We start from the raw sequence: 27,356 nt of genomic DNA, 5'->3' as shown, positions 1-27,356 counted from the left end.
GTGGGGAGGACTATAGTCCTTCTCCTAGGCCACCTGGCCCTCGAGTCTTCAGCAAGGCCATCCGCGGTGCTCACTTCCCGGCCTAGTTTCGGCAACCGGCCAACCTCGCAAAGTACAGTGGTGAGACCAACCCCGAGCTGTGGCTGGCCGATTACCACCTGGCTTGTCAACTAGGCGGCGCGGACGATGACCTGCTCATCATCCGCAACCTCCCCTTGTTCCTGTTAGACTCGGCACGAGCCTGGCTCGAACACCTCCCTCCCTTGCAGATCCACAACTGGCGCGACTTAGTAAAGGTCTTCGTCGTGAATTTCCAGGGCACATACGTGCGCCCCAGGAACTCCTAGGACCTCAAGAGTTGTCGCTAGAGGCCAGACGAGTCTCTCTAAGACTTCATCCAACGCTTCTCTAAGAAATGCATCGAGTTGCCCCGCGTCGGCGACTCGAAAATTGTCCAGGTGTTCCTCTCCGGCACCTCCTGCCGAGACCTGGTCTGAGAGTTAGGCCGGAACGTACCGACCACGGCGGCCGCGCTCCTCGACATCACCACCAACTTCGCCTCGGGCGAAGAGGCTATCGGGGCCATCTTCCCCGACAACGACGCCAAGGGGAGGCGGAGGGACGAGGCCCCCGAGGCCTCGGCCCCCCATCTCCCCAAGAAAAAGAAAAAGGGTCACCAGGGGAAGCAGGAGGTCCTCGAGGCCGGTCTAGTCGCGGTTGCAGATCGCAAGAATCCCCGAGGCCCCTTTAGAGGCCCCGGGCTCTTCGACGATATGCTTAAGAAGCCCTGCCCTTACCACCAGGGCCCGGTGAAGCACACCCTCGAAGAGTGCACCATGCTCCGGCGTTACTACGCCAAGCTCGGGCTCCCCAATGATGATGCCAAGAAGAAGGACGCCGGCGATAGGGACAACGACAAGGACGACGGGTTCCCCGAGGTGCACAACGCCTTCATGATCTTTGGTGGGCCTTCAGCGTGCCTCACGGTGTGCCAGCAAAAGAAGGAGCACCAGGAGGTCTTCTCGGTGAAGGTGGCCACTCCCCGGTACCTCGACTAGTCTCGAGAGGCGATCACCTTTGATCGGGATGACCACCCCGATTATGTCCCAAACCTAGGGCAGTACCCACTTGTCGTCGACCCGATCATCGGCAACACCCGGCTCACCAAGGTGTTGATGGACGGAGGCAGCGGCCTCAACATCCTCTACGCCAACACCCTGGAGCTCCTGGAGCTCGACCAATCACAGCTCCGAGGCGATGCCATGCCCTTCCACGGCATCGTGCCAGGGAAATGCACGTGACCCCTTGGGCGCATTGACTTGCCTGTCTGCTTCGGCACTCCCTCCAACTACCACAAGGAGGTCCTCACCTTCGAGGTGGTTGGGTTCAAAGGGACCTATCACGCCATCCTGGGGCACCCGTGCTACGCCAAGTTCATAGCGATCCCCAACTACACCTACCTCAAGCTCAAGATGTCGGGCCCTAACGGCGTCATCACTGTCGAGTCCACGTATGAGCATGCATACGACTGCGACGTTGAATGCATCGAGTACGTCGAGGCTCTCATAGAGGCCGAGACCCTCATTGTCAACCTCGCCCGACTTGGTAGCGAGGCGCCCGATTCCAAGCGTCGTGCCGGGACTTTCGAGCCCGCAGAGGCCGTCAAGCTCGTCCCGGTCGACCTCACCTGCTCCAACGACCGGGCGCTGAGGATCAGCGCCACCCTCGACAGCAAATAGGAAGTCGTGCTCATCGACTTTCTCTGCGTGAATGCTGATGTATTCGTGTGGAGTCCCTCGGACATGTCGGGCATACTGAGGGAGGTCGCCGAGCACGCCTTGGACATCCAGGACAACTCCCGACCGGTGAAGCAGCGCCTGCGCTGATTCGACGAGGAAAAGCATAGGGCCATCGGTGAGGAGGTGCAGAAGCTTTTGGTGGCCGGATTCATCAAGGAAGTGTCCCACCCAGAATGGTTAGCTAATCCTGTATTAGTTAAGAAGAAAAATGGGAAATGGAGGATGTGTGTAGACTACACCAGTTTGAATAAAGCATGTCCAAAAGTCCATTTCCCATTACCTCGAATCGACCAAATCATTGACTCCACTGCGGGATGCGAAACCCTATCTTTCCTTGATGTGTATTCCGGTTACCATCAAATCAAGATGAAAGAATCCGACAAGCTCACGACTTCTTTCATCACCCCATTCGGCATGTACTGCTATGTGACTATGTCATTCGGCCTCAGAAACGCAGGGGCCACATACCAGCGATGCATGACCCAGGTCTTTGGCGAGCACATCGGGCGAACCATCGAAGCCTATGTGGACGACATCGTGGTCAAGTCTAGAAAGGCCAATGATCTCATTGATGACCTGGAGATAGCCTTCAAATGCCTCAGAGAGAAGGGCATCAAGCTCAACCCCGAGAAGTGTGTCTTCAGGGTCCCCCGAGGCATGCTCTTGGGATTCATAGTCTCGGAGCGCGGCATCGAGGCCAACCCAGAGAAGGTCTCGGCCGTGACCAACATGGGACCAATCCAAGACCTCAAGGGAGTGCAGAGGGTTATGGGATGCCTTATGGCCCTAAGCCGCTTCATCTCACGCCTTGGCGAAAAAGGCTTGCCTCTATACCGCCTCTTAAGAAAATCCAAACGCTTTTCTTGGACCCCCGGGGCCGAAGAAGCCCTCACCAAACTCAAGGCACTGCTCACCAATCCTCCTGTCCTAGTGCCGCCGACCAAGGGCGAGGCCCTCTTACTCTACATCGCCGCAACGACCCAAGTGGTCAGTGAGGCCGTGGTGGCCGAGAGGCAGGAAGAGGGGCATGCTCTACCCATCCAATGACCTGTTTACTTCATCAGCGAGGTGCTCTCTGAGACTAAGACACACTACCCCCACATCCAGGAATTGATCTACATAGTAGTCTTCGCTCGACGCAAGCTACATCACTACTTCGAGTCCCACCCGGTGACCGTGGTGTCGTCTTTCCCTCTAGGAGAGATAATCTAGAACCAGGAGGCCTCGGGTAGGATAGCCAAGTGGGTCGTCGAACTCATGGGGGAAGCCCTATCTTTTGCGCCTCAGAAAGCAATTAAATCTCAGGTCTTGGCTGATTTTGTGGCTGAGTGGACCGACACCCAACTGCCACCTGCTCAAGTCCAGGCGGAATGCTGGACCATATACTTCGATGGGTCCCTGATGAAGACCGGGGCAGGTGCGGGTCTGCTCTTCATCTCACCCCTAGGAGTGCATATGCGCTACATGATCTGGCTCCACTTCGCCACCTCCAACAATGCAGCCAAGTATGAAGCCCTCGTCAACGGCTTGCAGATCGCCATCGAACTTGGAGTACGGCGTCTCGATGTACGAGGCGATTCGTAGCTCATCGTTGATCAAGTAATGAAGGAGTCGAACTGCCATGACCCCAAAATGGAGGCGTACTGCAAGTTGGTACGTCGCCTAGAAGACAAGTTCGACGGTCTCGAACTCAACCACATTACGTGAAAATTCAACGAGGCCACGGATGAACTGCCAAAGATGGCGTCGGCACGGGCCCCGATCCCCCCGAACATCTTCGCCAGAGACCTCCACAAGCCTTCCATCGACTATGCCTCGGTGGTAGAAGAGGGCCCACCGGTCGAGCCCACCGCAGGGCCCGAGGCCCCCTCTGTCACCGAGACCCCTACGGCCGAGCTCGACGCCATGGAAATCAACGCGGAGCCTCCCGAGGCCAACCAGGGCATGGACTGGCGAGTCTCATTCCTTGATTGCCTCGTTCGAGGAGAGCTTCCTGCAGACAGGACCGAAGCCCGATGGCTTGCGCGACAAGCCAAAACTTATGTCCTCAGCAATGATGAGTTGTACAGGCGAAGCCCATCCGGCATCCTCCAACGGTGCGTCACCACCGAGGCAGGCCAAGCCCTACTTTGGGACCTGCACGGAGGAGCCTGTGGGCACCATGCAGTGCCTCGGATGCTCGTCGAAAACGCCTTCCGCCAAGGGTTCTTCTGGCCAACGGCGGTTGCTGACGCCACCAAGCTAGTACGCTCCTGTGAGGGATGTCAGTACTATGCGTGGCAGACGCACCTCCCGGCCCAAGCCCTCCAAACCATCCCCATTACATGGCCATTCGCCGTGTGGGGGCTGGACATGGTTGGGCCTCTGCAGAAGGTCCCCGGGGGCTATACCCATTTGCTAGTAGCGATCGATAAGTTCTCCAAGTGGATCGAGGCTCGTCCGATCACTCGAATCAAATCCGAGCAAGTGGTGCTGTTCTTCACTGATATCATCCATAGGTTCGGGGTTCCAAACACCATCATCACTAACAATGGGACACAATTCACCGGCCACAAGTTCCTGACGTTCTGCGATGACCACCACATCCGTGTGGCTTGGTTGGCCGTAGGACACCCTAGGACAAACAGCCAAGTAGAACGTGCCAACGGCATGATCCTACAGGGTCTCAAGCGAAGAATATACAACCGGTTGAAGAGGTTTGGCAAGAAATGGCTTGCCGAACTCCCATCGGTCATCTGGAGCCTGAGGAACACTCTGAGCCGAGCCACGGGGTTCACACTGTTCTTCCTGGTCTATGGAGCCAAGGCCATCCTCCCCACTGACTTGGAGTATGGTTCCTCGAGGCTACAGGCCTACAACGAGCAGAGCAACCGCACTGCCCGCGAGGACGCCCTCGACCAACTGGAGGAAGCCCGAGATGTTGCGCTGCTACACTTGGCCAAGTACCAGCAAGCCCTACGACGCTATCAAGCCCGACACATTCGAAGCCGAGACCTGAAGGTGGGCGACCTAGTGCTAAGACTGAGGCAGAGCAATAAGGGTTGCCACAAGCTGACCCCGCCATGGGAAGGGCCGTACATCATCGCCCAAGTGCTAAAGCCCGGGACCTACAAGCTAGCCAACGAGAAGGGCGAAATCCTCACCAACGCTTGGAACATAGAACAGTTACGTCGCTTCTACCCTTAAATTTCCAAGCATTGTATACATTGTTTCTCGAAATACAATAAAGAAACATTCTTTAGTTGTTCTAATTTTTCAAGAAACCCCCTGAGCCCATCGATGGGGGATCGGCGTTATGATAACGCTATAAGGGAGACTCGGCTCTACCTCTGCAGAGGCACCCACCACGGGGCTCGAATAAGACTCGGCTCTGCCTCTGCAGAACCGAGCCTCCCTCGGGGGCTAGAAGGGAGACCCCCCCTAAGTCCCAGTCACCATTTTTAGTCGTTTTTTCAAAAAATTTCTACGCCAAACTCTCTCACGTACTCTGACAAATTGATTGTAAAAAACCTAAGGACCGAAAGTCTATCTGAGGGCCAAAAGGCCGACCGAGCCGCGAGACGGCCTACGCCCCTGAGCTATGGCAACTCCCTCACCACCTTTTGCCCGAAGGGCAGCTTAGGCTCCGAGGACGTTTTTTGCAAGAGATATGTTCAAAGACGAGACAAAGGGCAGAGGCTCGGAAATACAATAAAAAATGATTAAAAAGCATATACACACAAGTACTTTAAAAAGGCCTCGATGGACACAAGTGTTATGATACAATAATGTAAGTCCTAATCTATTTACGTGGCCCCTTTGGCCTAGGTCAAAACTCAGGGTCGCCAGCGTCGGTGATCGGCGTAGGAGGAACCACCTCCTCTTCGAACAACCTGGCTAGGGCCGTGCCAGGGGCCTCAGCCGCCTCCACCAGCTTCATGACCTCCTCCTCGGCCTTCTCATCATCCTCGGCCACGATGTAACCATCGCTGATGGCCTCGAGGTCGACGCTGGCGTAGTGCGAGGAGACGACGGCCAAGGCATGCTTGACACCCATATGCAGCGCCCCCTGGAGCCGCTCGTGGACTCAGCCGCTCAACGCGATCAAGTGGCTCCCGAGGGAGCTACCCGACTCAACCCCTCCGACCTCTAGGGCCTCGCAGGCGATACGGGCGGCGCTCTGCAGCGCGTTGTGCTCCCGGATCTCAGCCTCAAGCACCGCCTGCACTGCGACGGAGGCCTCGGCTGCCCGGGTGACCTCCTTCTCCAACCCTCCACCAAGACAGGCGGGATGGGGTTAAGCACGAAACAAAACAAGCGGAATAGGGGTGCAAGTGTCGCAGAACCAACCAATTTATAAGAGTACAAGTACAATGGCAGCCCACAAGCGGTCGCACTGTCATACTTGAACCCATATAAACCCGGTAGTCCGTCGAGTACCATGATGGGTCTCGATAAACGATTATAACAACCAAGATCGTACAGGATTCAACATACATGCCACATATTACATAAAGTTCACAGATACATTTTCATCATTAGAGTACGAATAAAAGTTATTACAAACCGAGTTTGATAGATAAAGCGGAAGCAATTAAGTTCGAAAATAAAGTTTCCAACATAGTTTGATACAGTGCCAAGTAGGATCACGGTCCACAAAAGCAAAGATAGGGATTAATAAAGAAGCCTGCCCAAGGCTTACTCCTCATCCATGGTGGGATAGAAGCAACTCTTGCAATAACCATGATACACAGTGCCATCTACAACAATTGGAAATAAAACTCTGAGTACAAGAGGGTACTCAGCTAGACTTACCCATCATAAACCAGAAATAAATCGACTCCAAGGATTATGCAAGGCTGTATAAGTGGAGATAGCTTGACAACATTTTGCATAAAAGCAATCAATTTGGTTGTACACTCTTGATTCCTTTATCAAGTTAATTATAACTATCCATTTCTAGATTAGCAACTATCCTGTGCCAAACATGTGATATATCAATTTAAAAGCATACAATAGTAACCATAGCAGGTATTGTACTTCCATATTCATTCGAACCATCATGTTCCATAACACAGTTACTACGATGTTGGAGCTAGCCAAGTTTCTCACTATCCGGGAGAGACGGCAATTCGAATCGATTTCAACCAGCTGGGAATTTATTCCTAACACAAACCTAGGCATACCACGCAAAGGCAGTCTTAGGTCACCTTTGGTACAACTCAGGTCTACATTTCGTGGGTCCGTACCGCGCCGCACAATCTAGGACACCAGATGCCAGGATGTTCAGGCCTAGCCTGCCCTTGGGCTCTGTCTGATCGCGCCCCGCAAGGAGCGCACAACAGAACAGGTCCCGGCCTGAGTTGAGCTACTCGGCTTCACGGTCGGAACGAGTTATCCGGCAGGCTAAGTGATAGGCATGCGTTCAATCTTGTCAGAAGTTCCAACAACGGTACGGTTCTTGATCGCCACAGACAGAATCACATGAGTCATCCTACGCATAGACTCCGCCCAGCCTCGATTTGCTTTTACCCTATGGTTCTGTTCCACGATAGCAAATATAGCCAACCATGCTCCGGTATCCACCTATATCTCGTAGGTGACAGGACATCACCCGACTTCTACCGGTCTAAGCATGGCTAAGCACATATTCGATCCTGGACCTATATCGGTTAAAGATGTAATATCTGGACAAGGAATGTATATGCATCAAGTGGTTCCATTCAACTCTTATAACCTAATGCATCCATCATAAGTACTTAAGTAATCATTTGTAAAATACTAGGAGACTTAGAATGCTTCGGGGCTTGCCTCGCAGAAAGAAAGTGGGGCGGTGGTCAGGACACTCCGGAAGCTCTTCAGGATTCTGCTCCACGCCTTCGGGAGCTGCGACTTGAGGATTCTCCTGCTGGTCCCCTTCCTCTACTTCGTCGAATTTCAGCAACGTTATTTCTTCCTTCGATCCTAGATGCATGAATATGGCATAAGATATTGCGAATGCATATATGTTATAAGTGCATCATGTTCTACTGAGTAGGTGCATATCTCTTCTTGATTATGCAATTAATTACTTCAACAATTCATCAACTATCTCACAAACAGCAGCTACTTGTTTTACTCATAACTGGGGTTCTGTTTATCCAAATGCAGTGATCCTGGACTTTCTGGAAAGCTTATAAAATTATCTACAACTCTTATTTAATTCATAAAAGCTACTCCCTCCATCCCAAATTGTAAGTCATTCCAAGAATCTTGGAGAGTCAAAGCTTCTCAAGTTTGACCAAAATTATAAAAAAAAATTACAAAGATTTATGACATCAAATAGATATACTATAAAAATATAATTAACAAAAAATCTATTAGTACTTAGTTGGTATCATAAATGTTATTATCTTATTATATAAACTTGGTCAAACTTGAGATGCTTTGACTCTCCAAGATTCTTGGAATGACTTATAATTTAGGATGGAGGGAGTAATTCACAACTTATCTTAGGCAAAACAGACAATTATATCAGTGCTGTCCAGAAATTCCAGAGAGCAAGCAAAATCGGAAAAGCTAACTTTAAACAACTGTAACTCCTAAACCGTTTGACCTATGGTCCTGAATTTTTAACACAAGACATATGATGAAATTATCTACAACTTTGTTAATAACTATTTTTACAGTAAACGTCATTTCTATCATGCAACTTATCAAACTCCAGAATCTATCCGGAATCCTTCCAATTCGCATTACAAAGTAACAATACTTCTACTTCATGTAATCATTCAAAGTTTGATAACACAAAGTCTACCAACAGTTTAAGCACACCAAATACACTCAAGAAAATATAATGGTGAAGACCAAACTATTTCTTTAAATGCCTTTATTATTTTATTTAAATACTTAGGTTAAATAATAAACATATACCAGATGTACTTCATAAATTCTCAAAAATTTACAGTGCCTTAATAATGCTATCAAAAGACTACTGTAAAAGTTTCATGCCATTTTATACAGTAAAACATTCTATACAAAAATGACAAGACAAAAAGGCTTATAATAGTAAAAATAGAAAACCCTAGTGAAAAGTGTCAAGCAATAGATTTCCTATTTTTCATAGCATCCATATGGTACTAGGATAACCTCCAACAAATTTCATGAATATTGGATTCCTAAATAATTTATGAAAATTCATACAAGGATCTCCTAATTATTAAAGGAAAATTTATAACTATAAATCTATGCATGCACTGATTCTCAAATTTTTACCAGAGCTCATACATGTCAAGAATAGCTTACCACAAAAATTTCATAATTTTTGGAGCACAGGAACTCTAGATATAAAATAAACAAGTTTGCATGCATTCAAAAACACATTTCAAATCTCCATTTAAATCTTCTAAAATTTCTACTGTAAGTGTCAAGATCATATTTTTCTTAAATACTTCACTTTCTAAGGAACACTACCAAATTTATTTCACCATTTTTGAAGCTACCAAATTGGAGATCTAAAAATTACAAAACACACTCAAATCTGGAATATATGAACTATCCTATACTCTCACTGCCGCTGACCGGTGGGACCTGCTGGACAGAGGACCCACGCGTCAGTGAGACGAGAACAGAGCAGGCGGCGCTACGCTACTGGCGTGGCCAGAGCTCGCCGACGGCGAACTCGTCGGCGGTGACTTCATCACGGTGGGACCTACTCGACCTAGCGCACCTATTGCACTACTTGGTCAGCCCTATTATCAGCGCTAGTGCCGACAGCGGCAGCCATGGCAGCACGGCGAGGTGGGACGACGGCGGTACGCCGGTGACGACCTCGGCGGCTCAATCAAACGCGCGTACAAGCATCTATGAACTATGAGAAACTTAGCGCATCAACTAGCGTAGCAAGAGGTGGACTGTGGCGGCGTGGCCACGACAACGGGGTTGGTGGCGGGGCTCCAGCGAGCTTGCACGCGGCGCTGTGGCTTACCAAGCACCGTCAGCGAACATGGGTGGACGCAGCGGGTTGCTGGGGTGGCGGTGGAGTGCTGCGGTGGTGATGGAGTAGCTAGGCGCGAGCTGGTGCCTTCAACGGTGATGGCGGACTCTCGGTGCGAGGATGGCTGCTGCTGCGGGCGCTGTGAATGGTGAAGGAGGAGCCAGGAAATGTGAAATGGTGCGCTGGGCGGGAGCGAGCGGTGTTGGGGGTGATAATGGCCTACTCTGGCTCGGCGCGGCCTGGCTATTCAGAGCAACGGTGACGCGCGGCCGTTCTTCGCATCCACGCGGCGCGCGGACCCTGACGCCAGTCGGCCATTGAGCTGTGATTCAGTCGATTCAGTGAATCAAAGCCGAGCCTGACGACGCATTTTGCCGTGATGAAAACTCCATGACCGTGGACTTTCAGTGAAAATTTCGTACATCAAAGTTGAAGCCTAATGTACCAGCTACAACTCTTGTCAAGGGATCATGCTCTAATTCACAACCAAAACTGAGTAATATCACCCCCAATGTCAGCCTGCCAGTCGGTCAGTGAACATGACTTAGAAAAATTTTTATAAGTGTTGAAATGTTTTTTTTGCTGACTCTTGTGATCCAATTTCAAACATGTTAGGAGCTGAATCATTCAATGACCCAAAAATAAAAGTTGTTCCTTATACCAAATACTACAACTTTGCTTTAGTGACCACCTCCATGCAAGGTCTCTAACACCTAGTTCAAACTTGGTCAAACGTGTCACATTTAAAGAATGGTATGCTTCAACTATGGCTTAATGACCTAATTACCCCTAAGCATGAATATCAAAGGTGTTCATAATGATACTCTAAACATGTTTAAGCAAATTGCAAGGTCATACAATCGTTTCATGCATTAGTCACTCATAGAGCTATTTAGTGTAATCACATGAAACATGACTTAAGGGCTTGATCATGGGAAGTGACATTCATGAACCATGTTCCTTTTGCTAACCTAAGTATTGCCAATATATTTTTGTGACTCATATCAACCATCTACATGTATACACTCATGATCATATGCATATACACATGGAGACATGAAATAATGAGAAAAGTTGCATATGTTCAAGGAAACATGCGATAACAAGCAAATGTTGCAGATGTTTCAATCCAATGTTTCAATTGTAAATGCTTGTTTATGAATGCGTGATGCTCATGCTCATGTTATGCAAGTCAATTTATGCAAGGCTAACACCTGAGGTGTTACAGCAAGCCTATGGGACTCACCCTCGGCTTTCTCCCTCTAGTTTTGGACCTCAACCCGAGAGGCCTCGGCCACCCTGGAAGCCTCCCTCTCTAGCTCTGCGTCACATCGAGGAGTTAGGGGTCGAACGCAAGAAAAACAAATAAAACAAGGGGCGTGGCTCAACAGGACTCACCCTCGGCCTTTCCCTTCCAGGCTAAGGCCTCGACCTGGGAGGCCTCGGCAACCTTGAGGGCCTCCGCCAAGGCACCTTTCATCTGCAGGTGCGCGCCCTGCTCCGCCCCCAGCTACCCGGTGATGGCCTTGGCAGGGACCTCCACTTGTTTGGCCCGGGACCTGAAGGTGTCCCACTCGCCGGCGACCTAGGTCAACTCCTCCTCCAGCTCCTTGATCCGCGCCGCCAAAGGGACGGCCTACTCCCGAGCCGTGGTCGCCTCGGCCTTCATATCAGCACAGCGAAGGCGGAGGTCCTCCACCTCCACGCTCTGTGCCAATAGAAGCTCATTAGCATTGGCGAGCAGGTCCTTCTGCTGCCGGAGTTGGTCCTAGACATCCCTCTCCCACCGGAGGAACATCGACTTCCCAAGGGACCGGGCCTTGAGCTCCTGGATAGACAGATCAGACGTCAAGCACTGCAAGAAAACTCGGGAAAAAGACGACACAGCACAAGGAAAGAAAGCACGCACCTAGGCAACGCCGGGCAGATCGTTAGCCACGATGGATAGCGTTGTCCGCAGCAATCGCTCTGCCAGCTGGCGGAATTGCTCGAAGGAGCCCCAGCGCCCCCACTCGGTCGTGTCCTCAAGGGCGAACAGAGGCTCCCCCTCAGGGTCGTCCCGGCTTTGCCACAAGACACGTGGGCTATCCCACCCATGGGGCTCGGGTTGTACCTGGACAAGGGCCGAGCTCCCCTCGCCAGAGGTCAGAGCTGGCTGCTCCGCGGTGTTGGCCGCCTCTGCGTCTGCCACCTCCTTCCCCCGGGAAGTATCGTCGGAGAAGATTGAATGGACCTCCACCTCCCGAGTGCTCTCCTGGGATGGCGGTGGGTCTTGGACCAGGGGCGGTACCGAAACTTGCCCCGCCTCCATCTCCGCATCCTGGGCCGCCGGCTCCGCCGCACCCAAGCCAACCTCCGCCGCCTCGGCCTCGGTGGTCTCGGGAGCTCCAGCCTCTGCCACCTCGGCCTCGGCGGTCCTCGAAGCCCCAGCATCTGCCACCTTGGCTTCGGAGGCCCTAGGAGCCCCGGCCTCCACCACCTCAGCCTCGGAGGTCCTAGGGGCCTCGACCTCACCCTCGGTGGCCTCAGCGATTGAAGGTGCCTTGACTTCACCTGGCTCGAGGGCCTCGGCCTCGCAAGGTGTAGGCACCTCCTCCCCCGCTTGCTTCATGGCCACCTCAGTAGCCTCTCCTTGGGCGACTGGCTCCTTCAGGTCGGCCCTGGCCGACGCTGCGCCACGCTGTATGGTGGCCTGTGCCTCCACCACCTATCGGGCAGTGGAGCTGGTGCTCACCTTGAGCACCTTACGTGGCGCCAGGGTGGGTGCTTTCGCCTGATGCTTTTGGCTGAAGACAAAACACTCACAAGGTTAGCATATGGCCAAAGAACGAGTGGAAGATGCTGCAAACTCCACTAACAAAACACTTACCTTGAACGGGGACACAATAGCTTCCGCACTGCATCCCTCGTCCTTTGCAACGGCGGTGGTGGCGGCGGTGGCACGACCCCTGTGTCTACCGGTGTCGGCCGGCCCTCGCTGGACTCCAATGCCCCCTCGACCCTCTACGGAGGCTGTGGGGTCGCCCATGCCATCGCCCGTTCCACCTCCGCCATCGAGCCCATCAGGCTGACGGCGCGCTTCCACAACACCCGTGCCTCGGACGTGTCGGCCTCGGCCCTGGGGCGGGCGATCGCCAGCCCTGAGGCATCCTCTCCTCCTCCTCCTAAAAATGCCGGGCCGCTTGCCGACACCCCGGGCGTAGTCCCCCTGATGTCAGGGAGATGGTCTAGAGGACCCCACCCCACCTCGCTCTCGTCATCATTGCTCAAAAAATCCATCAACGACGATGACAGAGATGGCTCCACCGAGAGACCGTCGTGCCTCTGCTGTGGGTGACATTTCTCCAGCTCGTCGCGCTCGAGGCTCTTCCTCTTGCGCCTTGCCTCCTCAGCGTCCTTCCGCTCCTTGTACACCTTGGCATGCGCCTTGTTCACCGCCCGCCGCTCTGCGTCCTCAAGAACAGGCGGCGGGGAGGCTCGCACATCCCTCATCCCCTGTAGGAACAGCAAACGCAAATAAGGGAACATATTGAAAATGTAAATAGTGAAGAGGCCTCGGGGGCCGCAGCGGCGCGTGACTTACCAGAGAGATGTACCCCCGTGATGGGCGCATCGGGAACGGGGTTAGCTCACTGCTCCTCTGCCGCCCCTCCACCGTCTCTCTCACCTGACGCAGAACCTCCTCGTTGGAAAGGGTGATGGCGGACAACCGAATGCCGTCGATCGGCTCACCCGGTGTCATCTCGAACAGGCGTTGCTGCTGAGCCATCAGCGGCAGCACCCTCCGATGGTGGAACGTCGCCATGACCATGGCTGTCATGAGGCCATAGCTACGCAGCCTCTCTAGCGCCTTCAGGAGCAGCTGCAGCTTGGGCTGATCAACCAATGGGACACCATACCTCCACCTCTCTAGCTAGCTCTCCACAACCCACCCGGTATAGGGGGGAAGCCCACCATCATCATTACGGAGGTAGAACCAGTTGTTGTACCAGCGGCGGTTGAACGACGCGAGCTGGGCTGGGATGAAGAAGGGCTACCTGTCTTAGCGCACTTGGAGAGTGCAGCCGTCGGCCCTCAACGCCTTCTGCATGCCCGTCGTGCCCGTCGGTTTGGCGTTGAGCCCCGCCTGAAAGAAGTGGAGCCACAGCTCCCAGTTGGGGGCGATGCCCAGGTACCCCTCGTAGACGGCGACGAAGATGGCCGCCTACGCGATAGAGTTGGGGTTGAAGTTGTGGAGCTCCACGCCGTAGTAATGTGGGAGCGCTCCCATGAACTGGTCCACCGGCAAGCCGAGACCGCGCTCGTGGAAGGCTATGAAGCTCACGATGTAGCCATCGTGTGGCCTTGGCTCCGGCTCGCCCCCCGGAGCAATCCACTCCGGTCTGTTGGGGTCGGTAACCAGGTGGAGGAGACCATCGTCGACGAGAGACTGCAGTGTCACCGCAGACATGTCGGACGGACCCAAGGATCTGCCTAGACGACAACAGCGCTACCGGCCATGGGTGCGGTGGAGAATGCGGCTACGGCGGTAAGGCGTGCTCTCGCTATCCCTCTTTCTCTCTCTCACCTTTCCTCCCCCTTCTCCCTTCGTCTCCCCGACGCTCTCCTCCTCTATTCTTAGCAACCGCTCAAGGGCAGAAAGGGCGAACGTAGGTAGGCAAGGTAAGGAGGGGCAGGGCAAGGCTCATCACATATTTATGGGGGAGGGAAGGGGGCAAAACGGACGGGCAACGAAACCAGGGAAGTTTCCCTCAGATCTAGCGCAGTTAATCCGGATCCGATTAAACCGCCCACGCGTCCACCTTTTCCTTATTAACCGTGCGCACACAGTAACGTCCCATCCGCAAATGTCACGTCGCATCCGACCGCAGCGATGGCAGGCGCCATTCTATCTCCTCGAGGAACCGCCTCAAAAGGCGCACCCGCCATTGTCAGCCGATGGGAGGGGAATATCCCCCACCCGATTCCTTTTAGACTAAGGAACTAGGCACCGAGCCCGTTATGGTCCAGGGGTTCGAAGGCTGGGCCCCTGAGGGTCTCGACAGCCGCCCCAGGACAAACAGAGTTAGGGATGACTATGGGCAAGCTCATACATGGCCGAGGCCCAAGCAAGCAATTGCTTGGGATGCCCTAAGTCGTGTCCGAGACTGGCAATGAGGTCTCTGAATGGGATCCCACCGTAGGGAGGCACCGAGCCCTCAGGGCCAATCGAATGGCCCTAGGACCTACTAGAGAAGCCATCTAGTACTTTTGGAGTGCATCTATGGACCGCTAGCCAACCCCTATCGAATGGGGCATGGGCCTCCACTCGGACTTACCCGATAACAGCTCACCGGAGATGTCACTGCTCGCGCCCACTGAGGGTAGCCTGGCATACTCCACCCCTCCTTTTGAATGAAAAAGATGCGTGAGGGCCGCACAAAAAAGACAGGGAAACTCTTGATCGCCCTCTTGCTTCGAGCAGAGGCTCGGGGGTTCTTCCTGCAACCAAGCCGAGGCCTGGCAACCCGAACTCGCACTCGGGGGCTCGGCTTACGCGATAAAAGGCACCGAGCCCGTTACGGTCTAGGGGTTCTGTGGTAGAACCTCCTAAATTATTGGACCCACATGCACCTGTCACTGTCCAATGACCTCTGACGACTATGCATATGTTCCCAATAACTTAAGAAGACTGTCGGGTGTCCTCGGGGAACCCCGAATCATCCACGATTTCCGAGCAGGATCACATTACAGAGTCATTGCAGTATTACAACAGTTTATTCAAATACATACATCAGAGTAATATAGCGGAAGTCTTACAATAACATAGTTTACAAACCATTTGTTTTTAAACCATACAACTAAGTTTGATAATTATTACAAAACATAGTAGTGGAGTGGCATTATAACATATTACATAACACATAAATAAGTTGCCCTGCCCAAGGGCCACACATTTACTTAACGTCATCGCACTGAACAACAGTCATGCAGCACGATCCAAAATAGATCTACTCATGAGCCTTACCTGCAACAAGGGTCAACGAACCCTGAGTACAAAAGTACTCAACAAGACTTAACCGAAATAGAAACTGATAGAACTCAGGAATGCAGGCTCATGGGATTCAAGGTATGGCTTTAGCAATAATCAAAGTTCTTTTGCGTAAAAGCTTTTTAACAAAATTCTTTATATCAACATTTAAAACTTTTTAAGATCATATACAAAGCTGACATGATCCGCATTGAGATCATGAAACTTCATATCCAACACTTTCTCAAACCAGCCTCAAGTTCTAGTTATTTAAACTACGATGATGAACAGAGAAGTGAGTCTCCATAACCGAGGAGCAACGACGATTCGAACCGATTATAAACCCAGCTGGGAATTCCAGACCATACGACATATGTAGGTCCCCGACCTACATATACTAACCTACCCTCAGGTCCTCTAAAACAAGAACGGGTCCGCGCCACTCGAGAATATAGTACTCCACCATTCCAGCCCATTGCCACGTGGGTACACGCTATTTCCGCCATCTCTCCACTCCCAGTGCGCGAGTAGCCATTCTCATAATAGAATTGCCAAGTTAAGGCTTACCGGAGTATGTGGTTAGTACTACAAAGTCTCACCGCACACAGTTCAACAACGGATGGACCTTAACCGACACAGGCGGAAAGGACCTGCTCACAAGACCTCCATGTCTTGTGGCTCACACACACCTAGTCCACCCGGTCTAGATTTATTACTCCACATGCTCATATTTTATGATCACATAAGTAGCCAAAGATCCATTTAAAATTCTCAGGTGACAGGTAATCACCCGACTAAGCATGACTAAGCATATCTTAGACATTTACGAATAAAACAGGTCATCAAGGTAGATATGGAAAAACAATGTTGGTAATGCACCAATTAGGCTTTTACTTAACTCTTAATCACTTAATGCAGTATAGAAAAGCAAAAGCGAAATTAATTTGTAAAACACAAGGTAGGGTTGTATGCATCCGGGGCTTGCCTTCGTTGACGGAAAAGTCCGATTCCTGCGACGTTCCACAAGTATTCGATCCGACCTCAACAGACGAACTAACTTCCTCAGCAACTTGATTAACTAACACGTGTTCACCTTCGTTCACTACACGTAGTAACAATGCCATGTTTAACATGATGCGGAATACGACACATGATGCTTGATGATGGATGCAAAAGTTAACAACTGGAATACAACTTTCCTTCGCGGTACAGTTACAAGTCAAACTAACTAAACCTTTCCAGAATACTAACATCAATTGCCAAGGATCATTACCAACTAATGACCCAAGGACATCACTCAATCAAAAATTCAAACAAAACCTAAATCACTAAAGGTTACTATTTGCTTTTATGATTTAATTAATTAATTAAGAATTATGAAATAAATCAACTTGTTCCAATTGACCTCAAAATTTTTATAAATGTTCATCACATGATAACTAAGTGGCAAAACAATTTTCATAATTTTTGGATAAATAAATAAGCCTAGAAAAATCATGGAAACTCATTTATTAATTAATTGAGCAATTATTATCACATTCAAAAATTACCGAAAAACAATATTTCATATTTTTCATAAATAATATACATCACAGAGAAGTCACAAAAATTTTCATAATTTTTGGAGCTCTAAATAAATCTACACAAAAAATAACAAATTACATCACTATTCATTCAAATTTGAAAATAGAAAAATTCCATTTGAACGCTGAGTCACAGACAAACGGACCCCACTTGTCATCCCCAACCTCCGGCTTGACCGTGGCGGCACACGCGCTAATCGGCGAATTCTCGCCGCCGGTGAGACCAACGACGACGGTGAAAGCACCACCACGTCCCCTACACTACTACGTTTCGACTGGTGGCAAAAACGAGACCAAACACTGACTGGACCGAGCACGGCGACGACCATGGCGGGCACGACGGCACGGCCACGCTACACCGGCAACACAAGTGCGGTAGAGGTTAAACACTTAGCACAGAAGGGTTCAACACCTCACCCCGAACACGATTGAGCAACGAGCAGGGTCGGAGGAGCAACGAAGATGCTGGTCGACGTTCCGAGCAGGCACGGCGGAGTAGACTGGTGTCGGTGACGATGCTCCGGTAGCTGTGGTGGTCAAAATGAGAAATCAATAGGTCATAGAGTACCACGGCATCGTGGCGAAGCTAAAGCAAGACTCAGCAGCGGCAGAGGCGCACCGTGGAGCTCTGGCCACGGCGAAGTGCTTGCGACGGGGACGTTGCCGGCCACGAGGAAGAAGAGCGCGCACCGCGAGTTTTCGGCGAAGACAAGCCGAATTAGTGGGTTGGCTGGGCATGTAAGAATGAGGCGGAGCTGTGGCAAGCTGTGCAGCGACTAGAGTGCGCTAAAGCGACGGTGAGAGCTCGCCGGAGTTATGGCCGTGGCATCGGGAAAACAGAGCAAAGGAGCGGGGGCAAACGGCGACGACTCAGGTTATAAAGGACGGCCAGGAAGCTCAAGGAAGCCACGACGACTCCATTTCCCTCGCCAGCACGACGCCCAGATGGCCACGCGTGGGACAGGAAGTAAGCCGAAGGATCGCCGGCAATGTAGCTAAGGCGGTGAACACTGTTCAACAATATTACAGAATTGCCATTCATTTTAAAATCCAAATTACTCCCAAATTTGTATAACAACTCAAAAATCTCCAAAAATAAAAGTTGTTCAAAATCAAAACTTCTACAACTTTGCTTTCATAACCAACCCCTAATTCAGTTTACATTTTGAAATGAACTTCTGAATTCAAATAGGGAATATTTAACGATTTACGCCTTTTCGAATTACTTCAAATTTTTCATAACAACTTTGAAAACTCCAAAAACAAACTTTGTACAACTCAACAAGCCCTACAATTTTGCTTTAAGGCTCAACCCCAAAATGTGCTTCGATTTTGAAATGGGTTTTCAGGGTAGGGTTTAAATATTGAAAATCAGGATTTTCGGAATTTCAAATCAATACAAAGATTTGGAACTTGATTCAAACAATACCAAGCAATACTTATAACATAAATGTAAACTTGTTTTAGTGAATGCATATCAAAGTTTGCAATATGACCAATGATTTGCAATGCATATGATGATATGTCTAGTTTTTAATACTTAAAACACCCGAGGTGTTACAGGTTCGAAGGCTGGGCCCCCGAGGGTCTCGATAGCCGCCCTAGGACAAATAGAGTCAGGGATGACTATGGGCGAGCCCATACACGATAGAGGCCCAAACAAGCTATTGCTTGGGATGCCCTAAGTCGTGTCCGAGACCGGCAAGGAGGTCTCTGAATGGATCCCACCGTAGGGAGGCACCGAGCCCCCGGGGCCAATCGAACGGCCCTAGGACCCACTAGAGAATCCCTCTGGTACTTTTGGAGTGCGTCTCTAGACCGCTAGCCGACCCCTATTGAATGGGGCATGGGCCTCCACTTGGACTTACCCGATAACAGCTCACCGAAGATGTCACTACTCGCGCCCACCGAGGGTAGCCTGGCATACTCCACCCCTCCTTCCGAACAAAAAGGATGCACGAGGGCCGCACAAAAAAGACAGGGAAACTACTGATCACCCTCTTGCTCTGAGCAGAGGCTTGGGGGCTCTTCCTACAACCAAGCCGAGGCCTGGCAACCCGGACTTGCACTCGAGGGCTCGGCTTACGCGATAAAAGGCACCGAGCCTGTTACGGTCTAGGGGTTCGAAGGCTAGGCCCCCGAGGGTCTCGATAGCTGTCTCAAGACAAATAGAGTCAGGGATGACTATGGGTGAGCCCGTATGTGGCCGAGGCCCAAGCAAGCAATTGCTTGAGATGCCCTAAGTCATGTCCGAGACTGGCATGGAGGTCTCTGAATGGGATCCCACCGTAGGGAGGCACCGAGCCCTCGGGGCCAATCGAACGGCCCTAGGACCCACTAAAGAAGCCCTCTGGTACTTTTGGAGTGCGTCTCTAGACCGCTAGCCAACCCCTATCGAATGGGGCATGGACCTCCACTCGGACTTACCCGATAACAGCTCACCGAAGATGTCACTGCTCGCGCCCATCGAGGGTAGCCTGACATACTCCACCCCTTCTTTCGAACGAAAAGGATGCACGAGGGCCGCACAAAAAAGATAGAGAAACTCCTGATTGCCCTCTTGCTCTGAGCAGAAGCTCAGGGGCTCTTCCTGCAACCCGACCGAGGCCCAGTGACCCGAACTCGCACTCATGGGCTCGACAAATGTGATAAAACCCCTCGCCTAACATGAGAAAAGCCCCTGGAGGATTGAATCCACTCCTCCAGGGCCTCGGGGGGTACACCCGGCGGGTGCGCTCGCGCGCACCCACCGAGGCCTCAAGTACAAAATACCATCCTGCCAGGAGCTGCCGCGAGCCAAGTCTCGTCAAAACCTCAGGAAGAGCACTCACACTCTCCCCGAGGCTCAGGGGCTACTGTCGGGTACCATAAAAAGGGGTCCCCTAAGCAAGAACCGAAAAAATCACTTAGACCTTGTAAAAATCAAAGCTAAGAGACAATCACCGGTAAACCCCCACCATATCCGAGGCCCGGCTGGACCACCCGGCCCACCTCGGACAGTATCCCAACTCACCCGAAGCGGGCTTGACCCAAAATGAAACCGCAAGGCCTCGGACAAGGTACCGATTCTCCGCCTCGCCCGAGGCCCCGCACGTAAGGCCTCGGACGAGGTACCGATTCTCCATCTCGCCTGAGGCCCCGCACGTAAGGCCTTGGACGAGGTACCGATTCTCTGTCTCTCCCGAGGCCCCACACGTAAGGCCTCAGATGAGGTACCGATTCTCCGCCTCGCCCGAGGCCCCGCCCGTAAGGCCTCGGATGAGGTACCGATTCTCCGCCTCGCCCGAGGCCCCGCCCGTAAGGCCTCGAACGAGGTACCGATTCTCCGCCTCGCCCGAGGCCCCGCCCGTAAGGCCTTGGACGAGGATGTCACATCCAACCAACGCGTCTAACCACTCCCGCGATGTCAACCGAACGATGGCTCGATACAGCGGAGTGGCCAACGAGATGGGAGTCACATCGACGCCATGCCGTTCGGGACAGGACGGGGCGGGGGTTATCGGTCGTTGTGCTCAGCGCTGTGCCCACGATTGACACCCGTGCTGCACTGTGCTGCCTAACCCCACCTGCTCCAAGGACAGCGTGGCATGGAGTGTCAAGTCCAGGTCCCTGTAGCCTTGGAATCAACGTGCAAGACCAACTGCTCCCTCCGAGCCTCGGCTATCCGCTTCCGAGCTCCTGTAGCCTCGAGACTCACACCCACCGAGCCCCCCACAATGGTTCAGCCTTTGCATCGACTGGGCCTCAGCTCTCTATGTTGTCAACATATAGCGACCGACACATTGTCTACAGTATGCACCATGCCTTGCGCTAAGCCGCAGGAGCTCCCACGTCACACAGGATTAGGCGTGACCGGCGCGTCGCTCCAGTGCATCGAGGACAAGGCTGCTCCACCGACCATGCCACCACAGTGACGAGCTACAGGGCTCGGCATGCCGCCTCTACTCACAAAACGCCACATAGCAAATCCATGTACCACCCCCATACCTCCCTTCGACTATAAAAGGGAGTGACCGGGGCCGCTTCTAGGGGGAGAGGGACACGGACACACACACGGTGCAAGCAACGCACAACACTTGGTAACCCACGCCACTCCACGCAGAGACCTGGGACTAGCTCCCTCTCTTGCTCAGCTTGTAAGCCCCTACTACAAGCACCTCGGTGCAAGGAATACAAGATCGCTCTCTCAGACTAGACATTGGGCACCTATTGCCTGAACTAGTATAAACCTTGTGTCTCTTTGCATCATCATCCGGGATTAGGGGCACGCAGTACACTTTCACTAGTCGGTTGAGGATCCGCCGGACCCAAAACACTGACAGGCTGGCTGGTGGCTGGCCAGCCCACTCACAAAAGTACTGTTCATGTGAACAGTATTTCTAGACAGAACAATATTTTTCTCTCACAACAATCAGCCGAAACAGTATTTTGGCTTATTTTTCAGTCCTGCCGAACAACACCTATAGTGTCCCCAAGCAAGGTTGGCGTGAGGCAACACTATAGCGACTATTCCACCTACCCAAGAATGAGCCACGCATGGCACCTCCAATTAGCATGGTTGGGGGAGACTTCCACGCCACCTACATAACATGAGAGCATGACCACCCACAGAGGAGCGCAACATGCAACACTTATCACTCTTAGGACCCACTATGCTTGAAGATTTTTTTCCTCACTCTCACTATGTAACCCTGCTCCCCAGCAATATAAGAGGCAACAAGGGCCTCTTCTTCCTCAAGAGAAAAACAGAAGCCAAGAGACGTCTCTTGATCGAACTCTTCCTCTCGATTTTAGACTTGTCCTTCCTCTCGTTTTCTCCCATGTTTATAACCCCTGCTGCAAACATCAAGTCCTTGTGCTTAAAAACGTGATCGAACACCACCGAACTAGACGCAGGGCACATTGCCTGAACAAGTATAAATCCGAAGTCTCTGAGTGGTAGCCATCCTTGAGCTACCAATCTTGCCTTGTTCTTTACTACCACACCACCTTTATTTTGTTCATTTCTAAACATCCATTTGGTTCTAATGAAATTGTTGAGTTCTTGCACTATCTTTATTTTGCACACTAGTTGGAGGCACAACTCTAATAGAATCATCATCAACTTGTTGCACCTCTCTAGGTCTAATATAACTGATAGCCACATACTTCACTGCTTTATTTAGCTTGGCACCTCTCACATCATCCAAATTTTCATTTTCTACTTAAAACCCATTAGTTGCATCAAGCTCTGAAAGGATCAAGATGCCCAAGAGGGGGGTGAATTGGGCTAATTACAAATTTCTTTGCAATAATCAAAACATATGGTTAGCCCAATTAACCCATTGTGCCTAGAAAGTGTTTCTATTGATCTAACGCACAAGTTTAACACCCTAAGTTCCAATCCTACTCTAACATGACAATTCTAGGAATGTAAATGACAAGTAATGAATTGCTTAAAGTAAATGCTTAAAGTAAAGAGAGGAGAAGGAACGCGGCGATGTTTTGCCGAGGTATCAGAGAGTCGCCACTCCCCACTAGTCCTCGTTGGAGCACCCGTGCAAGGATGTAGCTCCCCCTTGATCCACGCAAGGATCAAGTGCTCTCTACGGGTTGATTCTTCAACACTCCATCGTGGTGAATCACCCACAACCGCTCACAACTTGAGTTGGGTCACCCACAAGCTCCGCCGGATGATCACCAAACTCCCAATCACCACCAAGCCGTCTAGGTGATGGCGATCACCAAGAGTAACAAGCACGAACCCTCACTTGACCACGACAAGCCTAATGAGAAGGGTGGATGCACACTTTGCTACTCTTGATCTTCACTAATGAGGGCTCTCTTTGGGATTCTTAAATCTCAATCACCTCACTAGGACCTTGCTCTTCTTATCACTCTCAAACATGTTTCTCAGTTGTTGGAATAAGCAAAAGTACCCCCACACACGAGTGGAGGTTGTATTTATAACACCGACTAAAAAACAAACCATTATGTGCCTCTGCGGGGTGACCGGATGCTCCGATCATGTTGATCGGATGCTTCGGTCAGTACACCCTGAACTCCAGTGGTTAAGTGTTGACCGGACATGTCCGGTGATGTTTTCCCCTCACTGGAACCTTACTGATGTCGACAGGACGCTAGACCCCCAGAGTCCGGTCACATGCTGAGTAGCGTCTGGTCAGTAGCCGGAACCTGATCAGCGTCCGATCAGCATTGACCGGACGCGTCTGATCAGGATTCTCCCTCTCTAGGACCTTACTAGAGTCGACCGGACGCTAGCCCTCAGTGTCCGGTCACATGACCTCTCAGCATTCGGTCACTTCCAGACGCTTTCACCTTGGTCAAATGAACTGACCGAACCCTGAGCCAGCGTCTGATCACACCGGAGCCAGCGTCCAGTCAGTATTTGACCCTCCATTCACTTCCAACTCTCGATCATATGTGAATGAAGTTTGCTCCATTAGATCAAAGGGCTGTTATGGAGCTGCTTAGTGCTAGTTTTAACAAGTGTGCACCACACCTAACTCACTAGACTCACCTAGGTCAAGCTACCCGTTCATACCCCCCTTAATAGTACGACCAAAGGAAAAACAAAGTCCTAAACTACTCTAAGTGTCTCTCCAACTCCAATCGACACTTAGAACTAGTCCATCCTTAACCTTGTCGTCCATCCTTTGAAAACCGAAACGATTTCCATCGTAGGGGCATGACAACCATGATTGCCCATTTGATCTCCATTACCGTGACGTAACTTAATTGTTTCTGCAAAACACATGTTAGTCACAGTAATCATGTATTGTCATTAATCACCGAAACCCAACTAGGGGCCTAGATGCTTTCAATCTCCCCATTTTTGGTGATTGATGACAATACTACCTCGAGTATGTGAAAGAGATGAGGTTTTTAACATGCTTGGTTCATATAAGCTTTTGGCAATAAGAACAAGAGTGTTAGGCAAGCTTATATGACCCAAGCCAACATGATGTACTCAAAAGATATGAAATAAGCATGAGTACAAGTAATGAAGCTCATTTGCATCGAAGTAAAACGCGGAAGCAAAGGCAAATGAGCATAGCACAAGTGATATGACATATAGATAATTCAAAGTAGAGAGCACACATGTCATAAATCACGATCACATAGATATCACTATCACATAGATATAGTTTAATGCATAAATGTAAGCACACAACAAATGCATAATAGTGTATCACACATAAAAACTCCAAATGTAAATAGATAAGCTAATATAATAACTAAGCTCCCCCTAGATATGTTGCTCTCCCTAAGGCTAACATACTCGAACCCTCTCCCCCTTTGGCATCAAACACCAAAACCTACGGGTCAGTCGGCGGGGCTGCAGCGGACGAGCTGGGCGCTGAGGTACGAGGAGCGAGGTGGAACTGTGTGCCATCATCATCTGATCCTAAGCTCTAAGCTATCTGATCCTCTGTAGCTGGTAGTGATGCTAAAGTAGTCTGGGTCAGATCAGGAACTAGTGCTACTGTAGGCTGTGCTGGTATAACTAAAGCAGCCGGCTCTAATGATGCCACTAAGGAGGGGAGCGTCTCTGTAGTCATTGTGATAGGTGCGGTCATAGAAGGACCAGGAACATGCAGGTATGGAGGAGTAGGCTGCCTTGTCAACTCACTGAAGGAAGCACCAAGGCTCCTAGAACTGAAGTGCTTGGCACTAGCAGCGATGATGTCTGAGCCGGTGTGAAGCCCATCTAAAGAGGTGTGAACTACAGGGCTATCACTGGCGAAGTGAACCACTAGGACACCTACTCTATAGGTGAAGTATACTGTGCTTGTGGCTGTCCCTGACTCTGAAGCCCACTAGGCTGTAATGCTAGAGTCATCGAAGTGGTGGCAGGCTAACCAATCTGGGGCAAAGCCTTTGGTGGTGGGGCCCCAATCCCTGTCACTACATGCTGGACACCAGAGTCCGGTGCAGCGTTCGGTCACTCTTTCTTCAGCAAATCTTCAAAGTCCTTCGTGTTGCCTATTCCTAATCAAGTCCCAACTTGAATAAGATCCAAATAAACACTAATTGGGACTGATATGAGTGACCTCTCTCAAACCCTCAAGTTTTTCAAAATATTTTGCCTTAGGCTATAATTCTTTTTAAGAAAATAGGCAATAAGAGGGCAAATGGAACAAAACGACAAAACAACATTCATGCATATGCAATACTTGTAAGTAAATCTAGTTGCTTGTCAATTTGATCCAAGGTTAAGCATCTTCACACGCTTTTCGGCGGTTATCTTAACCATGTTAGACAAGCCCTATATGCATTACAAAATATTAAACATGTTGTATATTACAATGCAATGCAAGGAACAACACAAGCTCATTTTTAGTGAAGTTACTAAAATCAAGCACATTGAGCTCATTCCGCAATCTACAAAATGTTGCCCCATCTAGCGGTTTAGTGAAGATATCCACCAATTGATCCTCAGTCCTTACACCTTCTAGTGATATATCATTTTTAGCAACATGATCTCTAAGAAAGTGATGGCGGATATCTATGTGCTTTGTGCGAGAGTGTTGAACTAGATTATTTGCAAGTTTTACCGCACTTTTATTGTCGCACAAAAGAGGTACTTTATCTAGAACTACACTATAGTCTAGCAAAGTTTATTTCATGTAAAGTATTTGTGCACAACAAGCACCCGCGGTAATGTATTCCGCTTCGGCGGTGGACAAAGCCACACTATTTTGTTTCTTGGAGGACCAAGACATAAGTGATCTACCAAGCAAATGGCACCCTCCGGATGTGCTCTTTCTATCAACTTTGCAACTGGCATAATCCGAATCGGAATAGCCAACTAATTCAAATATAGCTCCTTTGGGATACCAAAAACCAATGCTTGGTGTGTGCTTAAGATACCTAAGGATTCTTTTTACAGCAATCAAATGAGTTTCCTTAGGATTAGCTTGAAATCTAGCACACATACACACACTAAACATGATGTCGGGCCTACATGTGGTCAAATATAACAAGCTACCAATCATAGAGCGGTAGAGAGTTTGATCAATCGGGTTACCTCCCTCATCTAGGTCGAGATGTCCATTAGTTGGCATTGGTGTCTTGATTGGCTTACATTCATCCATCTTGAATCTCTTGAGAAGATCATTAGTATATTTCTCTTGAGAGATGAAAATCCCTTCTCTCATTTGCTTGACTTGAAAACCAAGAAAGAATGTAAGCTCTCCAATCATTGACATCTTGAACTCTTTCGACATCAATTCACCAAACTCTTTGCATGAATCTTCATTTGATGATCCAAAGATGATATCATCAATATACACTTGACAAATGAAGATATGCCCATCAAGCTTCTTGGTGAATAGTGTGGTGTCGACCTTCCTAATGGTGAAGCCCTTCTCAATGAGGAAGTCCCGAAGGCGCTCATACCAAGCTCTTGGGGCTTGCTTAAGCCCATATAAAGCCTTGGACAACCTATACACATGATTAGGATATCTAGGGTCTTTAAACCAGAGAGGTTGATCAACATAGACTAGTTCATTAATAAAGCCATTTAAAAATACACTTTTCACATCCATTTGATAAAGTTTTATTTCATGATGTGATGCATATGCAAGGAGGATACGGATGGCTTCTAATCTTGCAACCAGTGCAAAGGTCTCTCCAAAATCCAAACCTTCAACTTGAGAGAACCCCTTTGCCACTAGTCTTGCCTTGTTCCTCACAACAACACCTTGATCATCTTGCTTGTTTTGGAACACCCACTTTGTTCTAATGACTCTTATACCTTTTGGCCGCTCTTCAAGAGTCCAAACTTCATTGCGAGTGAAGTTGTTCAACTCTTCATGCATGACATTTATCCAATCTGAATGTTGAAGAGCTTCTTCTACCTTAGTAGGCTCAAAGCAAGAGACAAAAGAGTGATGAGCAATAAATGAAGCAAGTTTTTGTGATCGAGTCATTACACCTGAAAGGATCAAGATGCCCAAGAGGGGGGGGGGTGAATTGGGCTAATTCTAAATTTTCTTGCAATAATT

At 50.1% G+C, this 27,356-nt stretch overlaps 1 protein-coding gene and 1 pseudogene across 1 annotated transcript; both read right to left on the bottom strand.

Annotated features, from left to right (window-relative positions):
- Nucleotides 1-5,835, bottom strand: part of LOC136525994 (enhancer of mRNA-decapping protein 4-like) — a 30,016-nt pseudogene extending 24,181 nt beyond the window's left edge.
- Nucleotides 5,836-11,521: 5,686 nt separating this feature from the next.
- Nucleotides 11,522-12,364, bottom strand: LOC136525993 (uncharacterized). Its single transcript, XM_066518798.1, has 2 exons — nucleotides 11,867-12,364; nucleotides 11,522-11,581 (listed from the first exon to the last, which is right to left on the bottom strand). Exons 1-2 carry the CDS (start codon nucleotides 12,362-12,364, stop codon nucleotides 11,522-11,524), a joined length of 558 nt encoding a protein of 185 aa, XP_066374895.1.
- Nucleotides 12,365-27,356: the final 14,992 nt, after the last annotated feature.

This window comes from Miscanthus floridulus, chromosome 19 (assembly GCF_019320115.1).
Source record: "Miscanthus floridulus cultivar M001 chromosome 19, ASM1932011v1, whole genome shotgun sequence".
Taxonomy (NCBI): domain Eukaryota; kingdom Viridiplantae; phylum Streptophyta; class Magnoliopsida; order Poales; family Poaceae; genus Miscanthus; species Miscanthus floridulus.
This window is presented reverse-complemented; position numbering and strand designations above follow the sequence as displayed.